Raw genomic sequence first — 20,400 nt, 5'->3', positions numbered from 1 at the left:
AAATATTCTGTTTTTGAGGAGGTGTTGACCAAGTAATACAAAGAAGCCTACCAGAGGGCTGAAAATGTTCTATGTATTATTCTGGGTGATACTTATGTGGGTATATACATATTTCAAAGTATATAGGGCAATCAGCTTCATATTTTTTCACTCTCAGCTATACCTCAATAAAATAGTGAAAAAAAAAACTGAAAATAAGGAGTTTGGGGAGAGGAAGGAAAAAATAGAAGCACAGAGCATATCTGAAAGAAAGCACAGACTGAAATGAGTTTTAGTGACAATTATTTATAGGCCTTTTAAAAAGAAAAGGACCATTTTAGTAAGGGGTGTACTTTTGTTTTCATATCCAATTCTAATTTCTTCACCACTTCAAGCATATATCTTCCAGCCGAAAATATCAAGAGACCTCTTTTGTATAAAAATATGAAAAGCGTTTTTATATAAAAAATGTTCCTTTCCAAGGAACATATAATAAGCATTTGGGAGCTAATTTGGGTAACTTGGGCTAAGAGAGTTGGAAGGTCACCAGAGCATCATTTAAGATTTCTCAGTTCTGATGATTAAAGAAGTACCAAAGGATTTTCCAGCAGTTTTCCTCTTCTCAGATGCACCCCCACACACACACTGATTGCCCCACCCCTGTTGCCTGAAGACCTTTCTTTAAAAAATCAGTGGCATTAAAATGAATTGTTGAACATTTCAGCAATTTCCTGATGTTTTTACATACTTGTTGATGATCAAATTTAGACTTAAATTGAAGATAGTAGGTAAAACCACTAGAACATTCAGGTATGACCTAAATCAAATCCCTTATGATTATACAGTGGAAGTGAGAAATAGATTCAAGGGATTAGATCTGATAGACAGAGTGCCTGAAGAACTATGGATGGAGGTTCATGACATTACACAGGAGGCAGGGATTGAGACCATACCCAAGAAAAATAAAGGCAAAAAGGAAAAATGATTGTCCGGGGAGGCTTTACAAATAGCTGTGAAAAGAAGAGAGGCAAAAGGCAAAGGCGAAAAGGGAAGATATACCCATTTGAATACAGAGTTCCAAAGAATAGCAAGGAGAGATAAGAAAGCCTTCTTCAGTAATCAATGCAAAGAAATAGAGGAAAACAACAGAATGGGAAAGACTAGAGATCTCTTCAAGAAAATTAGAGATACTAAGAGAACATTTCATGCAGAGATGGGCTCAATAAAGGACAGAAATGGTATGGACCTAACAGAAGCAAAAGCTATTAAGAAGAGATGGCAAAAAATACACAGAAGAACTGTACAAAAAAGATCTTCACGACCCAGATAACCATGATGGTGTGATCACTGATTTAGAGCCAGACATCCTGGAACGTGAAGTCAAGTGGGCTTTTGGAAGCATCACTATCAACAAAGGTAGTGGACGTGATGAAATTCCAGTTGAGCTATTTCAAATCCTAAAAGATGGTGCTGTGAAAGTGCTACACTCAATATGCCAGCAAATTTGGAAAACTCAGCAGTGGCCACAGGACTGGAAAAGATCTGTTTCATTCCAATCCCAAAGAAAGGCAATGCCAAAGAATGCTCAAACTACCGCACAATTGCACTCATCTCACATGCTACTAAAGTGATGCTCAAAATTCACCAGGCTTCAATAGTTCGTGAACCATGAACTTCCAGATGTTCAAGCTGGATTTAAAAAAGACAGAGGAACCAGAGATCAAATTGCCAACACCCACTGGATCATCAAAAAAGCAAGAGAATTCCAGAAAAACATCTACTTCTGCTTTATTAACTACACCAAAACCTTGACTGTGTGGATCACAACAAACTGTGGAAAATTCTTCGAGATGGGAACACCAGACCACCTGACCTGCCTCTTGAGAAATCTGTATGCAGGTCAGGAAGCAACAGTTAGAACTAGACATGGAACAACAGACTGATTCAAATAGGGAAAGGAGTACGTCAAAGCTGTATATTGTCACCCTGCTTATTTTACTTAAATGCAGAGTACATCATGAGAAACACTGGGGCTGGATGAAGCACAAGCTGGAATCAAGATTGCCGGGAGAAATATCAATAACCTCACATATGCAGATGTCAGCACCCTTATGGCAGAAAGCAAAGAAGAGTTAAAGAGCCTCTTGATGAAAGTGGAAAAGGAGAGTGAAAAAGTTGGCTTAAAGTTCAACATTCAGAAAACTAAGATCATGGCATCTGGCCCCATTGCTTCATGGCCAATAGATGGGGAAACAGTAGAAACAGTGAGAGACTGTATTTTGGGGGGCTCCAAAATCACTGCAGATGGTGATTGGAGCTGTGAAATTAAAAGATGGTTATTCCTTGGAAGAAAAGTTATGACCAATCTAGACAGCATATTAAAAAGCAGAGACATTACCTTGCCAACAAAGGTTCATCTAGTCAAAGCGATGGTTTTCACAGTGGTTATTTATGGGTGTGAGAGTTGGACTATAAAGAAAGCTGAGTGCTGAAGAATTGATGCATTTGAACCGTGGTGTTGGAGAAGACTTGAGAGTTACTTGGACTACAAGAAGATCTAACCAGTCCATCCTAAAGGAAATCAGTCCTGAATATTCATTGGAAGGACTGATGCTGAAGCTGAAACTCCAATCCTTTGGCCACCTGATGTGAAGAACTGACTTATTTGAAAAGACCCTGATGCTGGGAAAGATTGAGAGCAGGAGGAAAAGGGGACGACAGAGGAAAAGATGGTTGGATGGCGTCACCGACTCAATGGACATGAGTTTGAGTAAACTCTGGGAGTTGATGATGGACAGGGAAGCCTACTGTGCTTCAGTCCAAGGGATTGCAAAGAGTCAGACAGGACTGAGCAACTGAACTGAACTGATGATCAAAATAGTAGTGGAAATAGCGAACCGTTGGAGAGCTGACAGTTGTCTATGGGACTAATAGACTTTAACATGCTCCCAACATTGTATCTAGCATCTTGTCATTTTTTTTTAGATTTAGTATTGTTATTTGTCTGCTCAAAGTCTTCCTTGCTGCCGACAGGCTTTTCTCTAGAGCAGCAGGTGGGTCTACTCTTTGTTGCAGGGTGTGGGCTTCAATTGTGGTGGCTCCTCTCGTTGTGGAGCACAGTCTCTAGAGTGTGGGCTTGATAGTTTTGGCACAGGGGCTTAGTTGTTCCGCAGCATATGAAATCTTCCTGGACCAGGGATTGAACCCTTGTCCCTTGCATTATCAGGCAGATTGTTAACCACTGAACCACCAGGGAAGTCTGCATCTTTGTCATTTAAACAACCTTGTCTTAAAACCATGCCTATGTTAGGACGAGTAGTTTAGGATAGGCTGTGGTACAAAGGAAAGGAAAAGGAAAGTGAAGTCACTCAGTCATGTCCGACTCTTTGCGACCCCATGGACTATAGCCCTACCAGGCTCCTCCGTCCATGGGATTTTCCAGGCAAGAATACTGGAGTGGGTGACCATTTCCTTCTCCAGGAGATCTTCCCAGCCCAGGAATTGAACCTGGGCCTCCCACATTGTAGGCAGACGCTTTACTGTCTGAGCCACCAGGGAAGTCCAAGGGATACCCCAAATCTCATAATTCCATGGCTTAAACCAATAGAAGGTTTTTTTGGTTTTGTTTGTTTGTGCTCACAAAATAGTACTGGGCAGGTGTCCAGGTTTTTGGAGTGGCTCCTCCTCCAAGTCATTTAGAGACCAGGCTGAGTACATCTTTGCAGTTCATAAATGTTTCCTCCAGTGTTCCCTAGATGTGGACATCCCAGTCATCCCCAAAGGAGACAGAACCCACAGGAGCACAGGTAGAAAGGCTTTAGGCCACACCTGGAAGTGATGCGCGTTACCTGTGCTCACATGCTGCTGGAGAGAACTTTGTCCCGCGGCCACACCTGTTGTTGGGGGCACTGGAACCTGTAGACGGGCGCATGGATATTGATGGGCCACTGGCAGCCACAGTCACAAGAGCATTTGCCCATCAACTGAAAATCCGAGATGTTCTCAGGCCTGTAACAACAAAAGGAATCACCACTGACCACTGACACAAAATGTTAGTGGATTAGATGTGTGCAAAGAACACAAAACCCAAGTTTTTCCAGAAGAGCTGACATAGAACAAATCGGAATGAGATGATTTCCAGCAGGAAGGAGCAAAGAAGTGCTACAGAAATATGTCAAATCTCAACACAGAAAATGTTTTTAAGATTTATATGAATGGGGAATTGAAGGATCTGGACCCATTTCCTTCTTGGCATGAAACTACTGTGACGTGTCTTCTTCTTAAAGACACACACACATGCTCCTGAAGTGAGAGTTAAAGTCGGTCATCAGACTATAAAAGTAGAAGCTGGGACTTCCCGGTGGGTCCAGTAGTTAAGAATCTGCCTTGCAGTGCAGGGGACACTGTCCCTGGGATCCCCAGTCAGGAAACTAAGATCCCACATGCTGTGGAGCCAGTAAGCCCTTATGCTCCACAGCTACTGAGCCTGCGAGCTCTGGAGGCCACAAGTAGAAAGCCAGTGCATTCAAAAACAGACCTCACATGAGGCAGTGGAGATCTCACGTGTCAAAGCTAAGACCTCAGGTAGCTAAATCAATCAATAAATAACATTCAAAAGAAATTTTTTTAAAGTAGAAGCTACAGGCCCAAAGCACGTGATGGTGTGTGTTATATTACTATGCACCAGGTTCCCTGGTGGCTCAGCTGGTATAGAATCCTCCTGCAATGCAGGAGACCCTGGTTCAATTCCTGGGTCATGAAGATCCCCTAGAGAAGGAATAGGCTACCCCCTCTCCAGTATTCTTGGGCTTCCCTGGTGTAAAGCTGGTAAAGAATCTGCCTGCAATGTGGGAGACCTGAGTTCAATCCTTGGATAGGGAAGATCCCCTGGAGGAGGGCATGGCAACCCACTCCAGTATTCTTTCCTGGAGAACACCCATGGACAGCGGACCCTGGCAGGCTACAGTCCATGGGGTCCCAAAGAGCTGGACACAACTGAGCGACTTTCACTTTCGTGCACCAGGTTAAAAACTTTCTTTGACTAGCATTTTTAGCTCTTTCTATTAGTACCAGGGTAACATAACCAAGATATGGTTCCTGCCCCAAGCTCCCTGGAGAATAGGGACAAAGATAGTCAGTTAAAATGATAATGACCAGGTAATGTGATGTGTCCCATGAGAGGACAGTACGGTGCCATTGAGGCCCGGAAAGAGGAGCATGTGCCTTAGGGATGGAAGTGTAGTTTCTAGAAGTGGCACAAGCTGGATTGTGAAGGGCCAAGAAAGAAGAAGAAATATGACATCATTGGGAACCACACACGAAGAGGAAGAGGATGAAACCACCTTATGAGCTGAGAGATCACACTGGGAGAAAAGAATTAGGAGAGAGAGGTAAGCACGTGGGGCAGAGCACGAAGGGTGTGCTTGTGCAGGTTAAGAGCCTGTCTTCACCCTCCAAGTTCTGGGAACCAGCAAAAGTGTTGTTATGAGTCGGTCTTTTCCCGGTTGCTCTGAATACCCAGGTCCACCACACTTTGGAACTCAAAGGCAGCCAAATACATCCACAAAGGGAAAGGCTCAATCTTTTTCCCTTCTTTGCTTTATCCAGGACCTGCAGCAGAATGAATGAACACCACTCCTCAAGCAAGGTAGTTCTCAGCAAATCAAGTCACCTGTTAATTTAGGAGTTTATTTGTGTTTGTGCATCATGATTACTTACAGAACCATCAATAAGCAAAATGAAAATATACCATAATGTGATGTACAAGCAGGTGTAGCTTGGGCAGCCAGGAGACAACTGGCACACTTGCCAGCCTTTCATGTGAAATGTAGACATGAATAAATGATCCCAAAAAAGTAGTAAAAAGAAAAGGAATAATAATATATGTTTAAGATCGCAATAAAGTACAAGAATATCAGTGGGATAAAGAGACAGAACTATAGCCCTTTACTCTCTCCTGAAACATGTGCTTCTCAGATTAGAAATTGATAAAGCGGGCACCCTGGGTTTGGTCTTGTGACCTGAGTTAATACTTCCACTAATGACCTAAAAGAGGAAGTGAACCCAGTCGGTTAAGTTTTCTGATGACAGAATTGCTTTCTTAAGTTAAAAAACAGAAAGAAAAAAAAAAAAAACTCAGCAGCTGAGCAAACATTAAAACACTTGGGGCCATGTGGTAACTAACTAAATTAATCTGAACTCTATCGGCGTATTGCAAACTACATAATTGTGACTCATTTTAACCATCTTTATTTCAACTTGCCAAGGCCTTGAGAATAGAAAACCTCTTACTCTTTGATTCCTGTGTGAATGAACATGTTGCATGGTGAACAACAGTTTGTATTTTCAAACAAGAAGCCAGAGTCACAGACATTGAATATGTTAAATTATTTTGATGCAATGAGTCGACACAGTGACAAGTGAAGAGAGTAGTGGGCCAAGTGCTGACATCCACATTTTGGGTGATATGCAGTTAATCTTACTGGTTTGAGATTTGCTACAGTTAGGACAGCAAAGTGTTTCGGTGACATGAGCGTGGACTTTCACATCCTGCCCCTCCCCTGCCAGTCAAGTGAGCTGGGGCGAGTTACCTAATGTTTCTGAAAACCAGCTTCCTTCTCTGTGAAACAGAAACAAAATTATGGTGTAGGAGTATTGTGAGCAGCAGATGAGAATATGTGCCTGTGTATCATCTCTAATCAGTTAATGGTGGAGAATAGGGGTTGAGGAAGAGGGACGGTGTCTGGGGAAGTCTAACGGTAATTCAGCAGACAGAGCACGTGGTACGTATCCCATAGCCTGATGGTTCACTCCTTCTGGTATGCTCTGTCCTTATTCATTCAGTGTTTTTTATACCTGCTACCTGGAGGCATGCAGCCTTAGCCTTAAAAAACTGGACAGTATACTTTCACCCTCACATAGCTTCTAGTTCAGAGGATAGCTGGTCTTACCTGGGGGCAGGTAGCACTTAACATAGCTTTGTGTGCTAAGCCAGTTTGCAAGGTGCCTTGACTATACAAAGGAAGCGGCTGCTAACTCTCCTGAGAAGCAACAGGAAAAGGGTCTCATGGGAGAAAACCTTTGCGTGGAAGCTCTACAGTGTGAGTATAAGTTGCTGTGTGCACAGCAAGGGGAAGGGGACTTTCCAGGCAGAAGAACTCAGCAGAAGCTTGGATATGGGTTTGACCTGGTGTAGCTGGAGCGTATAGTGCCTGGCAGGTGATATGGGAGAGGAAGCGGATGGGCTGAAGGCTGGCAGGCAGGGTATGAGTGTGGCATGTGTGCATGCTAAATCCTTCATTCGTGTCCAACTCTTTGTGACCGCATAGACTGTAGCCCGTCAGGCTCCTCTGTCCATGGGATTCTCCAGGTAAGAATACTGGAGTGGGTTGCCATATCCTCCTCCAGGGGACCTTCCCAGCCCAGGGATCTAACCTGTGCCTCTTATGGCTCCTGCATTGGTAGGCGGGTTCTTTACCACTGGTGCCACCTGGGAAGCCTGTATGGGTGTGGACTTTGTACTTTATACAAGAGGAGACAACATCTAACCCGGACCAGCCCCTGGCCTTTCTACTTACTGGCTACTTGGTTTTAGGCAAATTACTTTGTACCTCAGTTTTTTTCTTCTATGCAAATGAGGATAATTTTGCATACTTTGAAGAACTGCAGTATGAAGCATTTGTAAAACAGTGCTATCCAGAGTGTTCATTCCTTTTTCTTTTCCTCACCCAACTTGGAACACATGAGCACACGAAATAAACAAAGGAGAGTTAAAACTCTCTTCCCTGGAAACTTGGAAGAGTAGACTATGATATGGGTGCCTGCTTGTCCTGCATCATCATTAAGATAACTGATGAAGGCGTTCGTACAGTACAGAATCTTATACATCCCTAATACAGCCTTTTATCCATTTATCCATACTTTGAGACATTGGTGCGCTCCATTCTGCTAGGTGACTTTTATACTCATGATCAGAACATTTATAAACTTGAACTTCTGAAGAGCAGGAAAGGGTAGGAAAGAGTAGGAAAGAAATTGGCTTTTTTTCCATTAGTGTCTGAAATTGGGTATCTAAAAATGAGTGTCTAAACAATGGTGTTCGTGTAAATGGGTTGAGAGCATGTCAGCCACAGTTATGCCTGTCCTGATTATACAGATGGATCCAAAATTGTTGTCTTGAATAAAGTTTTATTAATTCATGTAAAGGGAATGCTAACCAAAAAATTCAATTTTATCTGTGATTTCAGCAGTAATGAAAAGCTTTAAAATTATCACTACTTATTTATTATTGCTGAACTGTTAAAGTTCAAAATGCATGCTTAGGAAATGATGTAAGATGACAACTGCATCTTTCTTGTTTTGGACAAAATACTGCTTATATTAACCATCAAGCTGCAGCGTCAAAGACACACAGGTCTTCCTCAACTTACATTGGGGTTATGTCTCAATAAAATCATCATAGGTTAAAAATGCATTTTGAAAAAAAAGAAAATGCATTTGATACACCCAGGATAAACGCCAGGCTCCTCTGTCCATGTAATTCTCCAGGCAGCATTACTGGAGTGGGTTGCCATTTCCTCCTCCAGGGGATCTTCCTGACCCAGGGATCAAACCCGCGTCTCTTGCATCAGAAGGCAACTCTTTACCACTAGTGCTGCGTGGAAGCCCCGGGATAGAAACTGAAATACTGAGCACACCCACAAGACCCTGAGCTGTGCCCCAGCCGCCTCTCTTGCCTCGTCTCATACCACCTCTCTGCTCTCAGCGATCCAGCCACACTAGTTTTCTGGGACCTGTCTTACTGCCCTCCACCCCAGTCCTTTGCACATGCTCTCCCCTCTGCTGGAGCTCTCTCTCCTTGCATGGCTTCTCATGCTCAGTCCTTCAGGAGAGAGCTTGAGTCCCACCTCCCAGGAGAACAGCCTCTCAATCGGATCTCTGGGTAAATCATTCTTACGGAACTGTGTGACTTTCCTTCGAGTCACTTCACTCTGTTATTTCCTCACTGATATGAAAATGCCCCTTGAACTAGCATCATGAGGCCTCCATTTTGCTCACTGCTATCAGCGCATGGAAGATACTCAGTAAATGTTTGATAAATGATTGAATAGAGAGAGAGGCAAAGCCATCTTCTAGAAGATAATGTCAAAGTAAGAGTAAGATGGGGAGTTAGCTTTATTTTACTTTTAAAGGAAAGAAAACACTAGGACAAAATGCGAAGCTACCCTCAAATGATGTGGTTGTGGAGTAATATGAAGACCTTTCCCACTGAATGGATAAGCCAGACTGCACTGAGTATGAATAGCTTTGGCTTCGTCATAAGCAGTTCAAGTTGGGGCTAAGAGGTAGAATTTCAGGTTAGGAAATGTAAGTACAGAGAAAATGCCCTGTCGTTTTGGCATGCAAGACATTACTCCTTTTTCTGGTGAATTGTATTTTTTCAGCCTTGGGAGGGCAGGACCCATGCTAAAGAGGATCTAATATATGTGATCATTCCCTAGAGTTTGGAGAGTAAGAGGACAGAGTGGGGGGCAACAGGAATAAAATTAAGAAATCAGAAAAGATACATTGATTTGAAGATTTTTTTAAAGAACCTTGAAAACCACAGGAGCTCCTCAAGATGTTTATGTAATTGAAAATAATTTATTTGGGATTGAAAGGAATAATAAAACATTGTCACTTAAGTCCTAGTGGAGACACATGATATTAGACTCTCGATGTGGCCTGTGCTCACCTGTGTTCTTGGTGTTTTGTCCTCGGGCAGCAAACTAGGGATGTGTTTTAGAGAACAGACATGGAACACAAAATATTAAATGAACTTTGCCGTATTCACGATGCCCAGCAGTGTCACATCCTTCTTGTTTGGCAGGGAAGGAGCTCAGCATTTGGAAACTCAGCAGTGCATTAAGTATTTTAATAATCATTGTTGACACACAAAGCAAATGGCCTTTCAGAACTCACTGAGTAAAGTGTTGAAGTCGTCTTCTAGGTTTCTAAAATTACTTTACAGAATTCAGACAATTAAATTAGGGCACATTTCAGTGTTTAATTCATGAGCCTTGTGTTATAAGCAAAAGAAATAAGTTTTCTTCCAGGATAAAAGAATATCTATGTGTAACTTATTATGTTAATGTAAAGGAAAAAGCAAAATTCACATCCCACAATAAAGTTATTTGCATTTAATTAGAAAAATCTAGAACCTCTGCCTTAACAGGCCAGCCTTGTGTCTACCTGGTAGTTACTCCTAGTCATGACTTAAGACCCAGATATCAGATATATTCAGATATCCCCCCTAATAATGTGGTCTTCATTATCCCCCAACTCACAGTTTATATCAGTGGCTCAGCAGTAAAGAACCTGCCTGCAATGCAGGAGACACAGCAGGAGCCGTGGGTTCGATTCCTGGGTAGAGAAGATTCCCCTAGGGAAGGAAGTGGCAAGCCACTCTAGTCTTCTTGCCCAGAGAATCTCATGGAGAGCCCATGGGGTCGCAAGTTGGATACAGCTTAGCAACTAAACGATGACAACGTGGTCATAGTGATGCTATGAAACAAACAACTGTAACACTCAGTGGCTTAACACAGTGAGCATTTCTTACTGCTCATTGGTCTGTGAGTTAGCAAGGTGCTTCTGGTCTCTGCTGGGCTCACGCATGAGTCTTTGGTCAACTATGGGGAGGGGAGAGGCTCGGCTGATCATAGCTGGCCTCGCTCAGATATCTGGGGATCAGCTGGCCAACAGCTGATCTCTTACGACCGCTGGGTTTACCTCCTCATGTCTCTTGCATTCACAAGCCTCAGCATCACTTCAGTTGGCCAGCCCAGGCACATTCTCAGGTTGGCCGGGGCATGTTCTCACGGCAGTCTCAGAGAAGGGAGAGAGAAAGTGGAAGCATGCTAGCATTTTTTTTTCCCCAAGCTTCCAGTTTCATCCCATCTCGCCCATTGGCCAAAGGAGGTCACACACCATGCCCAGTGTCAGAGTGGGCGGAGACTCCAGGGTCTCAGGGCTAAGGGTGTGGATAACAGGGAGGCCTGTAGTTGGGGAGACCATCGGTGTACCCCAACCCCTGCCACCCTCAGCATTAATCAGCTCTTTGTCTGTGCTGCCTCTGTCTTCACTCAGTTCTGCTGTACTTCTCCCATTGCATTAAATACAGTTGCTGACTTGTCCATCATCTCTAAAAGACTGGAGGAGCCTGTGCCTCTGTGCACTCATCCTTAAGTATTTTTTAACCACCTGCCATATGTCTTATTCCTTTACAGACCTCCCAGTGCCTAACACTGGTCCTGACGTAGAAGAAGCTCTCTCACACTAAGTATGTGTTTAATGAATGCATGCATGAACGCTCACACCTGGAGTTATTTCCTCCCCCTTCAGAAGGAAAGGGTAGGACAGATGCCTCTCAGGATCCCTGCTGAAGGGTTCTTCCCGGGTCTAGCCTCGAGTGAACCAGAGGGCACCTGCAGTGGAACTCTCTGCTGCTTAAACATCTTTGCCTCCACACTCTCCCACTTCTCCCTTCAGGAACTAGGGTTTTCTTTTTTGTATCATCCTTACTGTTCTCCAAGGAAGGCAGAAAATCGCTGATATTTAACACATCATCCTAACTTTTTACAGCTTGCGCGCTCCCGTAGTTTTCCCTGGAGTCTGTCCATTCCATAGCGAGGAATGATTGCGTTCTGGGTTTAAGCTCACGGTGTGGCTTGAGGGGAGCTTGATGGCTTCTATTTGCTGGGTTTCCAAACTCTATTGACTAGGAATACAGAGAAATTCTTAGGAAATGCTTTACACAGCTATCGAAACAAGACCCTATTCATATAGGGCATTGATTCTGTCAATATGATATTAAATGGATTGCCTGATTATTTTCCAGTTCCATAGACATCTACAGGAAAACATGTGTTTCTGGGTAGAATCATAATTTTGAGCTTTTTTGCAAGAAGTTGTGGAAGTTGTTTGTGGGGCAGGGGACAGATGGTGCAGCTTTGGAGTCAGGCAGGCTAATCTAGAATGCCAGCTCTGTGGGTCAGTTAAGTCTTCTGACAAAGCCTCTTCTTCTCAGCAGTCAGATAGGGCAATACAGAGGCTAACAGAATAAGGCTGGTATGTGATGAGTGAATTGTATTAATTGTATCAATTGTTCAGTTGGTTCAATGAATACCAATTGTATTCATTGTGAATTATATCTATTGCTAAATTGTTTTCAATCTTATGTTATTATGAATGATAGCTACTGTATCAGTGGCTACTATTATTATATAATGCCCTATAATTTTGAAACCTGCAAATATAGATTATTAGTGGGAAAAGTTATTATAATCTAAATCACATGACCTTCATGTTTATTTTTATATAAAAATTATTACTTTTAAGACTGTTCTCAAGGTTCTACTTTAAAATGGCACTCAGGCACTTTACCATTTGAAATGGTCTGGAAATTTGCTTCATTCAGTCACCAGATATCTGTTCAACACCTGCTTTGTGCGAGGTTGCTAGGTGCTAATCATCTAATGGTGATTAAGGCAGACATCACCCTCAAGTCCCCACCCCACCCCCTACCCGAGTATCCTGTGATGAAAGAGCTGCCATTCACAAGTCAGCATTATTCCCAACTCCCAGTTACCTATCTGGTCACTACAACTGCATGAATTATCTGAGATAAATTAGTATGTGACTAACTTCCCTGTTAAAGTTGGATGTGTTGATGCTTCAGGTTAGCTAAAGAGGAAATTTTGACTCTACTGTTTGTACTGTAACTGTATTAAATTTTTAAAACTTTCTATTTTATTATCAAATAATATGTAGAATAAACATTTCTGAAATCTCCCTTATCCCCACCTCCATCCCTGAATTACTACTGATACATGGCGTAGGGATGGATGGAAGATTACTTGGGTACATACACAATTATAGAACATTGAAGGTTTATCTGTGGGGATAGTTTTTTGGACTGCATCACAATTTCCTATGTGGTATCCTAGATTGGATCTCGAGACAGGAAAAAAAAAAGATAGTGAAAAAGCTGGTGAAATCTGAATAACATCTGTTGTTTAGTTAATAAGATTGTATCCGTGTTAATTTCATATTTTTTTAATAAATGTACCACGTTATGTAAAATGTTTATTTTAGAGGAAGGTAATGAAGAGTATATGGGGACGTCAGCTTCAAAGAACCACAGGAAAACAATGGGGAAAACATTGTCCTCTCACCACCCTGTGAGTTTCCAGACTTCTCCCCACCATGGTCGGTTTGTGAATGCCTTGAGAGGAGAGAAATTCTAACATTCGACTGAGAAAAATATTCTCAGGATAGTACATCTGCTGTAAAATCATGATATACAATACTGTCATTTGGGTCCTTTGGAAGTAAAGGATGGATATTATAGGGTTTTCTCACTTGCCTGGAATTTTCAAAAGTGTTTTGAAAATTTGAAAGAGATAATCCTGCTATTGGTATTTTTTCATGGACAAATCTTTATCACTCAAAAATTTGAATTTGAGTGGGTCAGAAATTCTCTTTCTACTTTCATAGGTGCAGACACAAGTTCGCCTTGCCAAAAAAAGCTTTGACAAATTGAAGATGGATGTGTGTCAAAAAGTGGATCTTCTTGGAGCGAGCAGATGCAATCTCTTGTCTCATATGCTAGCAACATACCAGGTAACAAAGTGAAAAATGTTTGTCGCAATGAAACAAGAATGTGACAAGCTTTAGATAGCGGAAAAATGGGGTTTGAACCCAAAGTATGATTTGGGCATGAGGAAGTTCTGATTGCCTTTGTCATAATTTTCCTCCCGCATCTCTCCTTCTTAGCATCCTGTGCTGTGTCTAAAGTTGCCTCAGTCATGTCCGACTCTGCAACCCTATGGCCTGTAGCCTGCCAGCCTTCTGTATCCATGGGATTCATCCTACAGTTAATCAGACTGAATATTAGCTGTTCCCTGAGCATACACTGTAATTCCCCACTTCCCTGCATTTATTTAGGTGGTTCCTTCTGCCTGAGTGCCCTCCCTTTCCACTTGTACCTTCCCAAATTCCACTCGTTTGATGTACCAACAATGTGTTACCTCCTTCAGTAAGCTGCCTCTGAACTCTCTCAGCATTGTTGCCTGTGATTCTCACGCCACGGTCACTTCCTCTTAGGTTGTCATAATCTAATGAACTTGCTTTTGTCTCCTTATTGCCTCTGCGTTCCCTCAGGATGGCACTTGCATCTATCAGCTGTACTGTGGAGCGACAACTGAGTGTGGGAGGAAGACTCTGGGGGTTGTAGGTTATATACAATGGAGAAGACCAGATTTCCTGTCCTCAGGGAATTTGGAGTTTAGAAAGGAAGTCAGAGACAGTAACATCTGACTATATTTTCTCTGCCTCAAAGACAGAACAGGGTGTGCTAAGTGAAATGAGATCCACCAAAAATCCAGTGGAGGCTTGAAGAGGGAAACATGGAATCAGGTGAGGGATCACAAAAGTCCATTGTCATTGACCAGCCCTGGGTTTTGGAGGATGGATCGGGTGAGATGAGTACAAAGAGAATGGAGAGGAGAGCCTCCTAAGGGGTGGAGCAGTGTGAGCTATAAGGGGACAGGGAGCCATGACGTTTGGCTGAAATACAGGGTGTGAGTAGAGGTGTGATAGGAGACGAGGCTGCAGAGGTGAGTCAAAATCGTATTTGAGAAGACCTTGAAAGCCACAGATGGACACACTTCTTCTAGGGCCCATGACTAGATCTGAGGCATTTCAAATGCTAATGGCTTTACTGTCTTTCTTTACAGACCACTCTGCTTCATTTTTGGGAGAAAACTTCTCACACTATGGCAGCCATCCATGAGAGCTTCAGGGGTTATCAGCCATATGAATTTACCACGTTAAAGGTATGAAAGCTAGAAAGTCCATTAGAAAATCTTATAAAAACTCAAGTCTTATTTCTATCACCAGCAATGTACATTGAAGCAAGCATCATTATTATGACAGACTCTTAATGTCAAAGAGATAATTATGCCCCCGCCCTTCACCAGTAGAATCTTTTTTATCCTATCAGTATTCAGTACAACAAAAGCCACAAGCATCCAAAACCACAGGTTGAACCTTGGTACTTGTGACTGGGAGATGAATTGTGGTGATCCTGAGCCTAGTGATTGGCCCAGCTCCCTTTAAAGTACTTGTTTGCTGTTGCTGAAGAAAAGATGATGCAAGCCTAGTACACTGTGTTACCTTTTACTCATTAAAATATATTCACATAGGAAAGTATTTTCTTTTTTCTCCTCTAACAAATATTTTATTCTGTGAGTACCAGCCCATATAGAATATAACTTTTTCCTAACGCTGCAATCATATTTCCTAACTGAAGCAGCAATATTAAACTCAGTGATTTCTCAACCCAAAAGGAATGCTTTCAAAATGTCAGGTTCTCAGCATCACAACTGAAGGTGGAGTCATTTTGCTCTCTGATGGTTGCTGCGGGTGAAAATATATTGAGATAAGGAAGTGATTTAGATTCTAGAAGAACTTTCAGAATGGTGACAGAACGCTGGGTGCTTCGTTGCCAGGTCAGATTAATATCTTTGAAAGGAAGAGATCAGGAAAGAACTCATTAAACTTCATCTTGAAAATACCTTCCTTTTAATTTTTCAGGCAGTTTGTAAGTAGGTCTCATCACTTGGCTTAACACAACATTAGGAAGTTTTTACTTTTTTTCTTTTTATTTGTTGCCTTAAAACACCTCTTTGATTTTGAGATGTTCATAATGTCACCATATCTACAGAAGTACTAAGACAGTAGTAACCCTGTGTATCCCTGGCCTCCTGTGTTGAGGAAAATTCAACTCCTTAAATTTTTCTGTGATATTTTTCCTGCAAAGAGGACTGTGTTGATTATGCTAGAGGATTTCTGGGCAGAGAATTTAGTGAAAGTCTGGTGGCCATGCTTTAGGATATAATTCAAAATATTTGGGGCAGATGATTACCCGTTGCCTTTTACATCCCCCAGGCCTTCCTTAAATTACGGTTTAAGTAACAGTTTAATTATAATATAAATTCAGTAGGAGTAATACATATGTTAAGGTGTAATAAGATTATAAGAATGTTAAGTGTCCAGAGTCAACCAAATAAAGTGTGCTTTTATTACCTCTTTAGAAGGCTATTCATCTAAGCTTTCAATGATGACATGTTATATTAGAATCTGAAGCTAGTAGCTAATTATTTTCTTTATATGGACTCAAACCCATATAATAGAACCCTGTTATTACCCAGCCCATTACCGCCTAGATGGAGGCATGTTGCATATCATATTGTATGCCGCAGACTGTGAGAATGAAGACCAAGAACACCTATGTGTCACACTCAAATATGGACTACAACCTGATTTACCAACCCTCTTGCACTAATAATGTTTTAAAAATACAAAGTCTTTTATATAAAGATTTTGACTTGATCAAGTCATCTTTCAATACATATGTTGATATATCTACATATATTGTATATACACACACGTGTGTGTGTGTATACACACACATATGAATGGCACTGTATATCGATAATGAATATTTTGAAATTTAAATATTTTCATGATTTACTTGTTCCCTGGATTTACCTAAGCAAATAGCCCCTGAAGTGCCTTTTGAGACACTGGCTGGAAAGAAAACAATGTCTTTGGAGAGGTGTGCCAAGCTCTGTTAATGAAAAGCAACTCATTTGCTTTCTTTGCTGCAGGGCGTATTCCGAGTGTGTTGGTAATTGTGCCATTGCAGCTGTATTTCCTGACTGTTAGTTTTATGCTTGATGAAGGATGATAATGAATGTGTTAAACAGTCGGTGCATCCTGTTTAGAGCAGAGAGTCTTCTGTTACAGAATTACAGGGATGAAACTCACATGCCAGGAGTTCAGGTTTTATTTCTTATAAGCCTTTCTCTAGAAAATAGGTGTAATTCTTTCTTACATAATATTTTTATATTTATATTTTCTTTATAAAAGTGAACAGAGTCTCTATCTCACACAACTTGAAAATTTTCCAAGTGACTATTTTGATATTTTAGGAATATTTTGTAGTACTGTTTTATGGAATAACCGCTACGACATTTTTACTCAGGCCTGGTGTGATTATCTTGATTCTATGCTTATTGACATATTCCTTTGTCATTCTAATTTTATGATAAATAAATTTTTGTAGCATTTTAACCTTAAGGAAAATTTAGTCTTAAAATTTTATTTTTTAAAAACCCTGTTAATCTAATAATGGTAACAACTCAAACTGAGAGTTGAGAAATTGTCTTTTGAGTGGTTTCCAATAAAAGAAGCAATTCCCTAATCTCATATTTTCAAACAATAAATCTTTATTGGTTCATTACAATGTTACTAAACATACATGTTTTGCATGAGTAATCGTCACTGATGTGTTCATTTTATACTGATTCCAAATCACCTGGGAAGGTTTTTTACATGGTAAAAGTTATTAAGTCATGGGGAGAGGAATGGAATGTGACTAGCCCTATCTTGAAAGCTTTTTTAGAGAAAGTAATTTAGACCAAGAGTTTAAAGCTTTTGGGGGCAAAAAGTACAAGAAATGCTGTCTGTAGGAAAGCAGTACCCGTCTTCAATTACCAGCCTTCAGATGTGGTCACGTTTGCTTCATCCTTTCAGGATGTCACTGACTTACACATCTCCCTACAGATCCAGAACAGGCGTCAGGGAGAAAAAAAAAATTAAAACATAAAAAGAAAAAAAAAAGCCCTTAGGAGTCAAGTGGCTTTTCTTTGGAAAATCTGAAATCCTGGCCTTGTCTCTGCTCTCTGGCATGCTGACACATGGACTGAGTCAATTGTCTTTACAGAGAGTAATCAGTGGGGCCTTTGGAGACATGGACAGGCTCCCTGGGAGATACTGGTTAAAGGGAAGGCATGTCCTTCTGTATTTGTATTTGGGAAGGGCTGAGGACCTATATTGAATGGAAATAGTAGCAGAGTGTATTCCTGTGGTGTACCCCATTCCAGGGTTTGGGGGAGGAGACAGTCTTAGACTCTGATAATGGGATAAAGCAAAGTATGTGGGAGCACAGCCTGGGTCCAGCTCTGCCCTGCCCGGCCATGTGGTGGTGGTGGTGGTGGTTTTCACGGGAGTGGCAGCCTCCATGGTAGCACCAGGAGCCCATGGTGGGGATGGTAGGGATGTACTTATTAAACATTCTTTAATAGGTCCAGAAGGGGCTTCCCAGGTGGTGCTAGGGGTAAAGAACCCAGCTGCCAATGTAGGAGACGTAAGAGACACCAGTTCCATCCCTGGGTTGGGAAGATCCCCGGGAGAAGGAAATGGCAACCCACTCCAGGATTCTTGCCTGAAGAATCCAACAGACAGAGGAGCCTGGCAGCTACAGTTCATGGCATTGCAAAGACTCTGACACAACTGCAGTGACTTAGCATGAGTGCACGAATAGGTCCAGGAAACAGCCATTGGCAGTATCAGTACAGAAGGGTCTGTTGCGGTTGTCAGGTTCTATAGCCCAGTTTCAGGTACTGTCTTTATTGTGTTGTTATCGTCGTTTAGTCACTCGGTCCTTTTTGACTCTGTGCGACCCACCAGGCTCCTCTGTCCATGGGATTTTCCAGGCAAGAATACTGGAGTGGAAATTGCCATGCCCTTCACCAGGGGATCTTCCCAACCCAGGGATCGAACCCATGTCTCCTGCATTGGAGGACTGAGTCTTTACCACTGAGGCCCTAGGGAAGCCCTCAGCTACTTCCTTGCTCCCTGTGCATTATTAGTTTTGCACAGGCAAGGCTGTGAATAGCAGTGGGATAGTAGGCCTCACAGACCTTGCCCAGGGAAACCAACCTCCTCCCTCCCTGCTCCCCAGGACACCCCTGCAGCCCTTCTGCCCTGCAGGCTCTGGTCTTGGCTCAGGTCATCCCCACCAGGAGAGGGCAGGCCAGCCTGCACCCTGGAAAGGTAGGAGGACTTCCCACCCCCGAAACAGGGCTAATACTAAAAAATGCACTTTACCTTTGCAGCCGGCCTTGTTCTGTGCCAAGAGTTTAAGGAAACCTGAATTTGAAAACCTAACTGTGCATGTTCAAAAATAACCATTGAAACAGATGTGCCAGTGTTCCCTCCTTTCTCTCCTGGGGTCAAGGACTTAGCGTGATTATATGGATCATCATTCTGGAGCATGAAATGCTTTCAGCTCTCACAATTCAAAAAACATCTTTTTCTAAATTTTGTTTTTCTCCAATCTGTATGCCTAACAGCCTTCTTCCACCCACCTCCACATTTCTCAGTTAATCACTTGAGCATTTACTGACAAGCCACATGGCTCTGTAGTTACTTGCTTTGAAAATAAAGCCATAATAGTTTTTATGAAAATTGGGTAAATATCTTTGCGATGCAATTTTAGTTGCCAGCCTCAACATGGCAATTACTCGTGGCAAACATCCAGAATATCCTTTTAGACTTTCAAGTATTCTCTCAGTGTCATTATTTTACACAGCATTTAGCAGAACAATGTTTTCCCCCAAGCTGCTCCAGACCAGATCATTGCAAACAGCAAATTGGGATGCAGCTGGGTCACCTGGAGAGGAGCGGCAGAGAGACTGACCACGGCTACCACTGAAATCGGAGCTGGACAAGCCCAGGCGTGGCTGCTCATCCATTCATCCTTCCCATCCTGTGACTGACATTGGTCCTTCCAGGCAGCTGGTAGCCCAGGCCCTGTTCACAACAGCAGGATGTTTCTCCAGCCCCCATCTCTTCTCATTTTCCAGCTTTTCCTTGAGGGAAAAGGAAAGAATATCGTCATTGTGTGCATAGTTACTTTATGCCAGGCACTCTACTAAGGGTGAAGGGCAGTAGTGTCTAGGGGAATTTGTCATGGTACGTGTGACTCTAATGTACCAAGGTTGGATCTCATAATGAATAATACTGTTAGGTTCAGCATTGACATATAGAAAGTGCGTATATAAAATAACTATATTTTAGTTAATCCTCAAAATAGCCTTGGGGAAGTGGGCATACTTGTTCTTGTTCCCATGTTTCAAATGAGGAAACCGAAGCTCAGAAAGGTCTAGTAATGTGCCCAAGGCCACATGGTCAGTACGTGGTAGATCCTGGGAACAGAGATGCTTATGTTTCTTGTACTCTGTCACATGGTACTTCTTCCAGTTGGCCTTCTGGCCACGAGGCAGGAGGGCAGAGAAAGCAGAATTGCCACTTATAAAAATTACCTCTGTGGGGCTTCCCTGTTGGTGTAGTGGTAAAAGAGTCCGCCTTCCAGTGCTGGGGACACAAGTTCGATCCCTGAACCGGGATGATCCCATATGCTGCAGGGCAGCTGAGCCCGTTCGCCACAGCTACTGAAGCCCGTGTGCCCTCGAGCCCCTGCTCTGCAACAGGAGAAGCCACTGCAGTGAGAAGCCCGCACACCACAACTGGCGA

The 20,400-nt window shown here is 42.3% G+C and overlaps 1 protein-coding gene across 19 annotated transcripts in view; it reads left to right on the top strand.

Annotated features, from left to right (window-relative positions):
* ICA1 (islet cell autoantigen 1) overlaps window positions 1–20,400 on the top strand; it is a 163,177-nt gene that overhangs the window by 99,202 nt on the left and 43,575 nt on the right. For all 19 annotated transcript variants that reach the window (XM_061413560.1, XM_061413558.1, XM_061413564.1 and 16 more), the window contains exons 7-8: window positions 13,513–13,638; window positions 14,754–14,852. In XM_061413560.1, coding sequence (XP_061269544.1) covers window positions 13,513–13,638; window positions 14,754–14,852 — 225 coding nt within the window. The remainder of the gene's footprint in view (window positions 1–13,512; window positions 13,639–14,753; window positions 14,853–20,400) is intronic.

This window comes from Bos javanicus, chromosome 4 (assembly GCF_032452875.1).
Source record: "Bos javanicus breed banteng chromosome 4, ARS-OSU_banteng_1.0, whole genome shotgun sequence".
Classification (NCBI taxonomy): Eukaryota; Metazoa; Chordata; class Mammalia; order Artiodactyla; family Bovidae; genus Bos; species Bos javanicus.
Note: the sequence above shows the minus strand (reverse complement) of the source record. Positions and strands in the feature narration are given on the sequence as shown.